Consider the following 10,999-nt stretch of genomic DNA (forward strand, 5'->3'; position numbering starts at 1 on the left):
CTGTGGCCAGCTGCAGGCCCTGACTAGAGATTCCTAAGCCACGGCTGGGTCCTCACTCCTTCACCCTTGAGAACGTACCTCCTTAGCCTTGAGGCTTCAAACCCACCCTCACCCTACCTCTTCCTCCAGCCCCAGCCCAGGCCCCCCCGCCGCCCGGCCCGGCCCACAGCTCTTAATGGCCGAGGCACTGCCTGAGAGCCCTGCTTCTGTTCTGGGGAGGAAGAGATGTGAGCCCGCTCAGGTCTGCAGCCAAAAAGACGGGCTGTGATCTAAGACAGACACTTGTAAAACCCAACCCGACCCCTTGTCCTCAGTCTGGGTACCATAGCCCATCCGGACAAGCTTTGCAGAGGGGTCTTCCTGGGAGGTGGGACATGGGTGCTTTCTAAAACAACTTCAGCAGATTGTTAGGCCAGCTGTCTGGTCGCCCAAACCTGCCCCTTCTAGTCTCTCTGGCAGGACGATCCATAGATTTAGAATTCCTTTTCCATTCTCCAGGCCCTGAAGGAGGGTTTGGGCTGGAGTTCAGAGAAAGCCCAGCAATTCCCTGCTTGGAACAGGGCGGTTCACTGGTTTAACAGGCCAGCCAACTCTCAACATGTTCCTAAAGAGACTAGAAGCTCCTGCAGGTATATGTTTGTGGTGGACTTCAGCCTGTATCAACAGATACGATGACTCATTTCTTCCCTAGTGGAATCACTGAGGGCTTGCTGGAACACACCTGGGGTGCTGGGGAGCTGGCAGAGCAGCTCCCCCTGAAAAGAGACGTGACTGCCAGGCGGAGTCTCAGGACTTCGGGTGGGGGGGCTATTGATTGCATGGGACACCTGGGTTTACTTAGCCCCACAGGGTCCTGGCCAGGTCAAAGAGCAAGGGGAAATTTTAATGCCACAGAAAAGGCTGAATTAGGAGGCACTGTGGAGGGATGGGTCTGCCTGTGCAGAGAACAAAGTGGGATAGACCGGGGGCTGGGGGTCTCCCACACACTCTGTTTCTGGAGCTTGGGGCTTGGGGAGTCTTTCTGGCCCGAACCTTGCAGGAGAATCTGCCTACTGGGCTCTGGGATAACTGTTCCTCCTCCAGGAAAGGAAATTTTGCAGTAGAGGACCGAAGTCTATTTCCCCCTCTGGCACAGAGCTGAGATATCAGGCCACACTTGGCTTTCCAAGGGCTGAAATCCCTGAAACAACCTCTCCTTAAGGGAGTAAGCAAAGCAGTCCACTGCCAGTGGGGGACTCGCTCTGCCCCCCTAGCCTCCTGTTCATGGACAGTGTACACCATGCTGGGATGCTTGACAACATCCCTGGTCCTGGAAGGATCCTTCAGGACGTTGGCCAAATGCCCCCTTGCTTCTTTGGGCTACTCACAGCCCTGGGCTCCCACGGTGAAGAGAGGTTTGCTGCCAAGACATCTGGGCTGCAAGGCAAGTTTATCCCTACCTGAGCAGAGCCTGCCAGGAAGAAAGCGTTTGCACCCCACACCACTGTGCAGGTGTGCCGGTGAGCTCACAGCTGCCCCTCAGGCATGCCCAGCCCACTTAATCATTCACAGCTCGACAACTCTCCCGCCCAGCCCAGGTCTAGAGGATAAAAGGGTGGCTTGCCGCTCCTGGCTAACAGAGCCGCCTTCTGCGTCCTGTCCTGCTCTGTCCTTTCTCTCCAGCACCTCCTGGCCGCTAGTGCCCACTACTCTTGCCCCACCAGGAACAAGCCATCATGTCTCGCCATTCGAGTGTGTCCTTCCGGAGCAGGGGCGGCCATAGCTTCAGCACCGCCTCTGCCATCACCCCGTCTGTCTCCCGCACCAGTTTCACCTCCGTGTCCCGGTCCGGGGGTGGAGGTGGCGGCCTTGGCAGGGTCAGCCTTGGGGGTGCTGGCGGCGTGGGTGGCTATGGAAGCCGGAGCCTCTACAACCTGGGGGGCTCCAAGAGGATCTCCATCAGCAGTGGCGGCGGTGGCTTCAGGAACCGAGTTTGTGCCACCGGTGTTGGAGGCAGCTATGGCTCTGGAGGTGGAGCCGGGAGTGGATATGTTTTCGGCAGTGGAGCTGGTGGCTTTGGGCTCAGTGGTGGAGCTGGCTTTGGTGGGGGCTATTCGGGCTCTTGCTTCCCCGTCTGCCCCCCTGGAGGCATCCAAGAGGTCACCATCAACCAGAGTCTCCTGACTCCCCTCAACCTGCAAATCGACCCCACCATCCAGCGGGTCAAGACCGAGGAGCGGGAGCAGATCAAGACCCTCAATAACAGGTTTGCCTCCTTCATCGACAAGGTGAGACATGATTCTTTGTGAAAAACCACTATGAGTGTGGAATAAGTGCCAAAGAAAGTGGAAAGAGGGGCAATTTCCTGACTTTGTGCAAATATCTTCATAGTTTGCAGTTACGTTTTTCTCTTTGTTTCTGTGTCCTGGATTTGTGGCCTGCTTTCTTAACTAGACTGGCAGCTTGGAAGAGAAGGTCTTAATTCTTCCCCTTCAGAGACAATAACTGCACAAGGGATCCTTGCTTACTGTTGGGCAGAGATATATTCTGTGCTCCGGGTAACAGGGCTGATTGCACAGAAATGTGGATGAGCTCATTGGGCAGTAGCCCGAGTGCTTTTGCAGCCACCCCTGCACCAGGCCACTCCCTGCCCAGCCGTGCCCAGTGCTATCTGTGCCCTGGAGAAGTGTCCTGTCTCCCCTAGAAGAGTGAGTTTAGACGCTTCACTCTGGACCTGCCCTCTGGGGCCCAGGTCCAAGCACTGCCCATCATGGGAAGGTTTAGGGGGACAGAATGAGATGGGAGGAAAACTGGGAAACTGATCACTGAAACATGAAATCCAAGTTTGTCCATCTTCGAACTCTGTCCCCTCCAGGTGCGGTTCCTGGAGCAGCAGAACAAGGTTCTGGAAACCAAGTGGGCGCTGCTGCAGGAGCAGGGCACCAAGATCGTGAAGCAGAACCTGGAGCCTTTGTTCGAGCAGTACACCAACAATCTCAGGAGACAGCTGGATGGCATCCTGGGGGAGAGAGGCCGCCTGGACTCAGAGCTCAGGAACATGCAGGACCTGGTGGAGGACTTCAAGAACAAGTGAGTTGGGGTGCAGTGGAGACAGGGGCGCGTCTTGGCACCAGATGTACTTTATAACCAGACTACTGCTTATGCCTTTCCCAAGGGGTGAAAACATATACCTTCCATGGACACCTAAAGTACTGGAAAAAATCCAGGTCGGTGTCGAGATAGTTCTAGCTGCAAGCTCAGTCTCTCTGCAAGGCACTTAACCTCCAGCCAGAGTAACAAACTCAGCTCCCTTGGTACCACCTGGTGGAAAAAGCAGTCATGTAATCCTTGCTTTATGGGGCTTTTCTCCCCAATACACTCAAAGTACACAGCATTGGCTTTGTGATGGATTCCCCCCAAAGCAGGAACTGATGACGTAACCTAGTTTGGTGGCTCAAAGCATTTCTTTAGTCCTTATGAACCGGCAGCTGGGTTGCTAATTTTTTGTTTTTTTACAAAGGCTATGAAAGCTGAAAAAAAAAAAAAAAACATTAGAGAAGTTGACTAGATGTGGAGTTGGGGAGAAACAGCACAGCTTTTCTACAGGAATGTTCTTGAAGCAACTGAATTATAGCAATAAAAGAATAGTTATCTGCTAGACAATTTTTGAGAAAACAGTACCCTCATGGGTAAGGACCTCGCCCAAAGGCTCACACTCCCAGTGTCCCTCTCTCTCTGCCTGTATGATGTGAGAAGCCCCTTTTGGTGGGAAAGCAGGCTCACAGTTGACTTTATGCAGTACAGACCCCAGGCCTCATCCTCTGATAAGCGCTTCTCATCCTTTTTACCACCAGGTATGAAGATGAAATCAACAAGCGTACCACTGCCGAGAATGAGTTTGTGATGCTGAAGAAGGTATGTGGGTAGCAGAGAACCTCTTGCCTGTGGTTATGCTCACTTAAGGTGTTGTTCATTTAAGTCAGGGCGGAAATGGGGTGCAGTGCCAACCGTCCCTGTTTCTCTAGGATGTGGACGCCGCCTACATGAACAAGGTGGAGCTGGAGGCCAAGGTCGATGCACTGATGGACGAGATCAACTTCTTGAAGATGTTCTTTGAGGCGGTAAGAAATGCCCCCTATTTGGGACCCAGAGAGATGGTCACGGGGACACCACCAGGGATTAGGGTCTCCAGGGTTAAGTGACTTTCAGTGGTTCCTAAGCTATGGGCACATTTTTGTCTTTCCTACTCCTTTAGTACTATTCACATTACTTAATAAAGCCAATTCTTTTTTTTTTTAAGTCAAATTTAAAGCAAAAGACCTCTTCGGTAATCATTTCGCAGAGTGAGATTTAGAATGAGTTATTAGAGCCCCAGGTATACCTTTCCCAGCCACCTCCTGTTTCTGGAGTATCATCCCGTCTTTGTTTACTCCCGGCATGGCAGACCACACAACTAGATTCTTTTTTTTCTTTCTTTTTTTTAAACATCTTTATTGGAGTATAATTGCTTTACATTGTTGAGTTAGTTGCTGCTGTATAACGAAGTGAATCAGCTATAAGTATACATATATCCCCATATCCCATCCCTCTTGCCTCTCCCTCCCTCCCTCCCTATCCCTCCCCTCTAGGTGGACACAAAGCACCGAGCTGATCTCCCTGTGCCATGCGGCTGCTTCCCACTAGCTATCTATTTTACATTTGGTAGTGTATATATGTCCATGCCACTCTCTCACTTTGTCCCAGCTTACCCTTCCCCCTCCCCGGGTCCTCAAGTCCATTCTCTACGTCTGCGTCTTTATTCCTGTCCTGCCCCTACGTTCTTCAGAACCATTTTTTTTTTTTTAGATTCCATACATATGTGTTGGCATACGGTATTTGTTTTTCTTTTTCTCACTTGCTTCACTCTGTATGACAGTCTCTAGGTCCATCCACCTCACTACACATAACTCAATTTTGTTTAAAATAAGTTATGACCTAAGAAGATTCAAGTCTGAGAGGTTACACGGTAGGGGTTTCTTGATGTTCAGAGTTGTTAAATTAAAAAAAAATAGATTTAGTAGTGATTTGGACTATTTATTAACTGACCTAAGTTTTTTACGTAGGTGGTTATTCTTATTTTTCTCAAGTCGACATAGTACAACGAGTAGAAGATTTGAATGGACCTGATATTAAATAACACGGACTCACATGACTGACTTGAAATCTCCCTGCAGGAGCTGTGCCAGATACAGACGCACATCTCAGACACGTCTGTGGTCCTGTCCATGGACAACAACCGCTGCCTGGACCTGGACAGCATCATCGCCGAGGTCAAGGCCCAGTACGAGGAGATCGCCAACCGCAGCCGCACAGAAGCCGAGTCCTGGTACCAGACCAAGGTGGGTGCTGTGGCGAATGTGCAAGTGTGTCCTGAGAGAGGGACGGACGCGTGTCTAGGATTCCAGGCCATGACCAAATGCTAAGGATGTGGCTCCTGAGACTGGCTGAGGCCTACTGGGAGGAGTTATGGGAACAGTCATGCATGCATCTGCCACATATATTCAAGAACATTAAAGAGAATCTCACTGAGTTTCACACCAGTGTCTCTAGAAAAGCAAAGGCAAAAAGAGCAAATTATTGAAGACCAGCCCTGGGCACCCAGTAACTACACCACTTGCTGCCTCTTGGTATCTCCCACCTGTGAACCTGGGAAAGTGTTTCCATCCTCATATAAATGGACTCTTTCCTCTTTTCTGGTGGCATCAGTATGAGGAGCTGCAGCAGACTGCGGGCCGGCACGGCGATGATCTCCGCAACACCAAGCAGGAGATCTCCGAGATGAACAGGATGATCCAGAGGATGAGATCCGATATCGACAACGTCAAGAAGCAGGTAGGGAAAGAAGGCAGAGAAGGGGCCTGAGCTTTGAAAGGGAGACCTATTTTGTTTTGTTTTACGTTTTCTAAGTATACACACACATACACACACAGAGCTGGAGCAAGTACCAGCATTTCAATATTCCACCATCCACAATGACCAGGACAAATGTGCTGGCTTCTCTCTGGAATCTCAGAGAGAGACACTTCAGGCCCAGCTCAGCCTCTAAAGTGTCCCCACTCTTCCTTCCTTCCCCTCTAGTGCACCAGCCTGCAATCCGCCATCGCCGATGCTGAGCAGCGTGGAGAGCTGGCCCTCAAGGACGCCAAGAGCAAGCTGGCCGGGCTGGAGGAGGCCCTGCAGAAGGCCAAGCAGGACATGGCGCGGCTACTGAAGGACTACCAGGAGCTCATGAACACCAAGCTGTCTCTGGACGTGGAGATCGCCACCTACAGGAAGCTGCTGGAGGGCGAGGAGTGCAGGTGCGTGACACGGCCGACATCACGCGCCACGATGGCCTCACATTTGATAAAGTGGAGCCTCTTCTTCACGGCAGGGTGTCAAACACACACACAGGTGGCCACTATCTTGTGCATGATACTTATCCATCATTAATCCGATGATCCAATCCAATCCAATCTGACACCTGGGCATACAGCTGACCTACACAATGTGACCTCAACTCACTTTCTGACCCTGTCCCCACCACCAGTATTCTTGAATGCTGCCTCTCCTTCAAACAACCAAGAAACCCAGCAAATGTCTTCCCCATTCTTCAAGTGCTTCTTCCTTCAGGAAGCCTTTCATGATTACTCCAGCTGAGTTAAACTCACCTGCCTTTGGAGTCTCAAACTACTGGGTTTTCTTCAATCTTCTGAGCCTGCCCACCGCGTACGTCCTGTCTGAAGTATTTCTGTCCAGGCCAAGTCTTCTCACAGGATGTAAGCTCCTACAAGGCAAAAACTGCTTCCTACATATTCACAGTTCCCACAGCCTCTTCCTCACGTTTTCCATATAATGGGTAGAGGACAGTGTGAATTATAAGCTTCCTTTGATAACCTGTTTCTAGATCAAGACCTCTTCCTTGGGAAGTCCCTCCAGAGAACTGTCTCTTTCTCTAAGTTAAGCAGTTTTTCAGGCATGCAGTCTCCTTGCTCAGAAAACAAGTTCTAACCATGACTATGGGAGTTATCCACACAGACTAATGCTGTCTTTGGGGGGAGTTTTTAACTCTTATTTCAATTTTTCCCCTTTCAGACTGAGTGGAGAAGGAGTTGGACCAGTCAACATCTGTAAGTAACTTTGAACAGACATTAACAATGATGACAATATGGGGTACTTGGTGCCAACTCAGAATCCTGCTATTTCTAGATACCAGACACTCCCATCCCCCAAATGGTTATTTAACACACTTAGTGAGAAGCAGGTGGTGGAGGGGAAAGAACACAGGTTGAGACAGGAAGCAACAGGGCTCATTTCTTATCTCCTAAAGAGCAGGCCCTGTATCTTACCTGTCTTGGACCCTGTTCCCCTGCCTTGCCCTGACCCCCAACCCCCGATGTCTTAGCACTGTCCCTTGCCTACTGTGTTCACCAGCTTTCTGTTAGGGATCTTCACTAAATGACTTAGCTCTTCTGGGCCTCATCTGCTACTCTGTAAAAGGGGCCAAGTACAGTGCCAACACCAGCAGGATCAAATAAATTAGATGCCTGGGCTCTAATCTGGCAGACTGGTCTCACCAGGTTCTCCCTCCTTTCTCCACAGCTTATGTCACCAACACCATCTCCTCTGGCTACGGCAGTGGCAGCGGCCTTGGCGGCGGCCTTGGCGTAGGTATGGGCAGTGGCTTTGGAGGCGGCAGCAACTTCTACTCCAGCAGAGGCGGGGTCATCGGCTCAGGCAGTGGGCTCAGCATGGGGGGCTCCAGCTTCAGTGAGAGCAGTGGCCGAAACCTGGGCTTTGGCAGTGGCGGGGGCAGCGGCTCCAGCATCAAGTATGTCTCCACCACCTCCTCCTCCCGGAAGAGCTTCAAGAGCTAAGAGCCTGCAGCAGGTCACTGTCTCCCAAGTGCAGAAGCCGGCCATGGCAACAGCCTCTTCTAGGTGGTGGCCCAAGCCAAGTTTTCTCTTTTTCTGAAGTCTAGTCGACCAAGTCTATCGCAGACCCACATTCTTTGGTTCCTGAAAGGCCCAACCCCCAGTCTCTAGCCTGCTGTGTCCTGATCCTATGCTCTGCTTGCAATTAGCCTTTGGGTCTCTACAGCTTGGTCCTCGGTGACAGAAGAATCCCATATTTTCCAGTATCGAAACCATCAAAACAGGGTCCCTACCGCAATCCCATCTGGTCTATCTCCAGAGTGTGTTCAATAAAATGCTTTTATAATATAAGCTGTTGGGAAGAATTGTTTTTTCAAGATCTACAACCAACCTAGAGAACCCCTGCGGGTCCATCTGTCCAGGTGTGATTTGTTCCTTTGATGATTCACAGGGAGACAGAATGGCCTTGGAGGGAAAGTGGTCCTCGTGGATGGTCTAGAGACTCCAGGAGGCATGAGAGGTGGATGCTAAATCCTCTAGAACGAGGGAGTCTCTGGAGGGCATGAAGGGGAGGGTTCTTTGTTTCACAGTTTGGACAGATTATAGAGCTGTTTGTTGGAGGGGGGCCCCAATGAAGGTGGGCCAACTTGCAAGTAACGACATAATGCGCTTAAGTCAAATTTGTAAATAAGGAATATGTTGCCTTGAAACTCCACAAAGGCCTAAGAGATATTGAGCCCGTTCTAATAATGTGGGTGCTGAGAGTGTCAATAGCTTATAGTTTCTTAACAGCGTCAGGGATGAAGTAGCCCTCGGATTAGCAAATAATTTCAAGAATTTAATGGAGGTGACCGGAACTTGCACTCCGTGTTAGATAATGGCCCATCCTCTTTTTCTGAACTTCTTTGTTGATCCTGAATGGGTATGTTTAATGAATCTTTTCGAAGGGGGATTTATCAATGCAATACCATACCTATGCTCCTGGGGAAAGTCAGATGCATTTAAGATCTTGCCTGCAAAGACTGTGTGTGATGGCAGGGCTGTTGAGGTACCTCACCAGCGTCTGGGTAGAGGTGGATGGTGCCCTTTCCGAGGTGAAAGCAAACTGTGATGGAGAGGCTGTTGCAATGGGCACTGAACAGATTATTAGCCAAATCCACAAGAGCCAAATATTTACCAGCTGCTGATTGAACAGAGTCTGCGATTTCAGTAATATTGGGTAGTGAGCCTTAACGGGAGTGACCATGGCATTAGGGTTGTGGTAATCCACTGCCAGGCACCTTTATTCTTTCCAAGTTTAAAAGTAGGCCATATTGAGGTGTTGAATGGAGAAACAGCGGGCATAATCACCCCTTCTCTAAATATATTCCCTTTAATGGGTTTGACCTTTGAAGGCCCTGTTTTCATTTACATTGGGACGTATTAACAATTTTAACTGGGGGAAGGTCGATGGAGTCCCATTGTGACAAGCCAATTTGTTAGTGTCAAGGATTTAATGTAATTTTAGTTTTGTTACTCACTGGATCAGAGTGTCCATGACCACTGTGAGATATACTGGGTGGGGGTGGGCAATGAATAGTGTGATCATGTGAAATTTAGGCAAGTCAGTAGTTCTGATAATTAAGGTGAGGCATACTTGTTTGTTCTCTCTTTTGTGTTCAATAACTTCCTCAAGGTTACAGGGGGTACCTTGTTTAAATTTAGTGAGACCCGCAGTATAATATGAGCTCCAGTATGGATTAAGGCCATGAAGATTTATCAATTGGTGTATTTCAGCAGACATTAAAGTTAATTCAGAACCTATGCAGTAGAGGTGCAAAGCCAATCCACACCCCTTTATATATATTTTTTATGTATAACTTCTTTCAGTAAATTTTGGATTTTCAATTGCATCGAATTGTGTGTAAGTTTTTTCTGTTTCCTCCCCCTGTTTCCAGGTTTCTTTCTTTTCTTGCTTCCTCACTCTGGTTCTCTCTCTCTATTTCTTCTTCCTCCCTCCATCCCTCTCCCATGCCCCCTCTCTTTTCTAGGTTACTAGAATTACTTATGAGAGAGGAATTCTTGCTACCCTGCTCATGTCTATAAATTTCTTCCTCCAGGAGGCCTCAAATCAGTATCATCAGGGTTTAAGGCCTCCCCCACAGAAACAGTTGAATTAACTCCTTAGTTGTGCCACAAGGGTGCCCTATGTGTCTTCCCCTATAACCCTGAAGAAGAGGATCTTTTTTTGGCAACAGAGGCATAGGCAGCAGCAGCAGAAAAGCATTTTGTAGGGTTCTCATACACTGTCTACCTTTAAGAGTGTGGCCTCGGGCTTCCCTGGAGGCGCAGTGGTTGAGAGTCCGCCTGCCGATGCAGGGGACACGGGTTCGTGCCCCGTTGCGGGAAGATCCCACATGCCACGGAGCGGCTGGGCCCGTAAGCCATGGCCTCTGAGCCTGCGCGTCCGGAGCCTGTGCTCCGCGACGGGAGAGGCCACAACAGTGAGAGGCCCGCATACCGCAAAAAAAAAAAAAAAAAAAAAAAAACAGAGTGTGGCCTCAGTATGCTACAGAGTGACTGCTTTTCCTCCCAATGAGTGATCACCTGATAGGACCATATATTGCACAGGTTGTAGTCTTTCCCCTGAGCACTTCATAGAATGGGGACCAACACCTGCTTAAGACACACATCAGTCTTCACAGGGTAACAGTCATTCCCTTGAGCTTGGCGTTGGTCATCATTTATGGAGGCATCAAGAAACACAATTCAATATGAGACACACAGATAGGTCTGAGCCAGGACACATGACACTTTAAGGAGGGCTCCAATCCCATAACTGTCTCCAAATGACAATGATTGAAACTTCTGACATAGATCAGTTAAGTCTATAACAGAGGCCTTGGTAGAACTCAATAAATGTGGCACAAAGCAGTACAGCTCAAGTGCAAGCTTGACAGCAGGCAGCAACACAACTCAAAGAGCTCACTAGCCAGAAAGCAGCGGCTCAAAGTGCATATTGCCATGCTGAAAGCTAAAACAAGAAAAGAAAGATCTCAGTGGTAGCAGTCATCATCCAGACATCCTGCTCACAAAACCAATTATTGTGAACACCCTCACTCAAAATGTGGTTTCACTATTGAGACCGA

The 10,999-nt window shown here is 49.4% G+C and overlaps 1 protein-coding gene across 1 annotated transcript; it reads left to right on the top strand.

Moving 5' to 3' along the window:
• The first annotated feature begins 1,562 nt into the window (after positions 1 to 1,562).
• On the top strand, positions 1,563 to 8,037 carry LOC102982677 (keratin, type II cytoskeletal 5). The gene is made up of 9 exons (XM_007125798.3): positions 1,563 to 2,267; positions 2,855 to 3,069; positions 3,834 to 3,894; positions 4,005 to 4,100; positions 5,193 to 5,357; positions 5,725 to 5,850; positions 6,097 to 6,317; positions 7,093 to 7,127; positions 7,600 to 8,037. The coding sequence occupies exons 1-9, from the start codon at positions 1,716 to 1,718 to the stop codon at positions 7,872 to 7,874; spliced, it is 1,746 nt and encodes a 581-aa protein (XP_007125860.1). The 5' UTR covers positions 1,563 to 1,715; the 3' UTR covers positions 7,875 to 8,037.
• The last annotated feature ends 2,962 nt before the right edge of the window (positions 8,038 to 10,999 follow it).

This window comes from Physeter macrocephalus, unplaced genomic scaffold (assembly GCF_002837175.3).
Source record: "Physeter macrocephalus isolate SW-GA unplaced genomic scaffold, ASM283717v5 random_471, whole genome shotgun sequence".
NCBI classification, from domain to species: Eukaryota; Metazoa; Chordata; class Mammalia; order Artiodactyla; family Physeteridae; genus Physeter; species Physeter macrocephalus.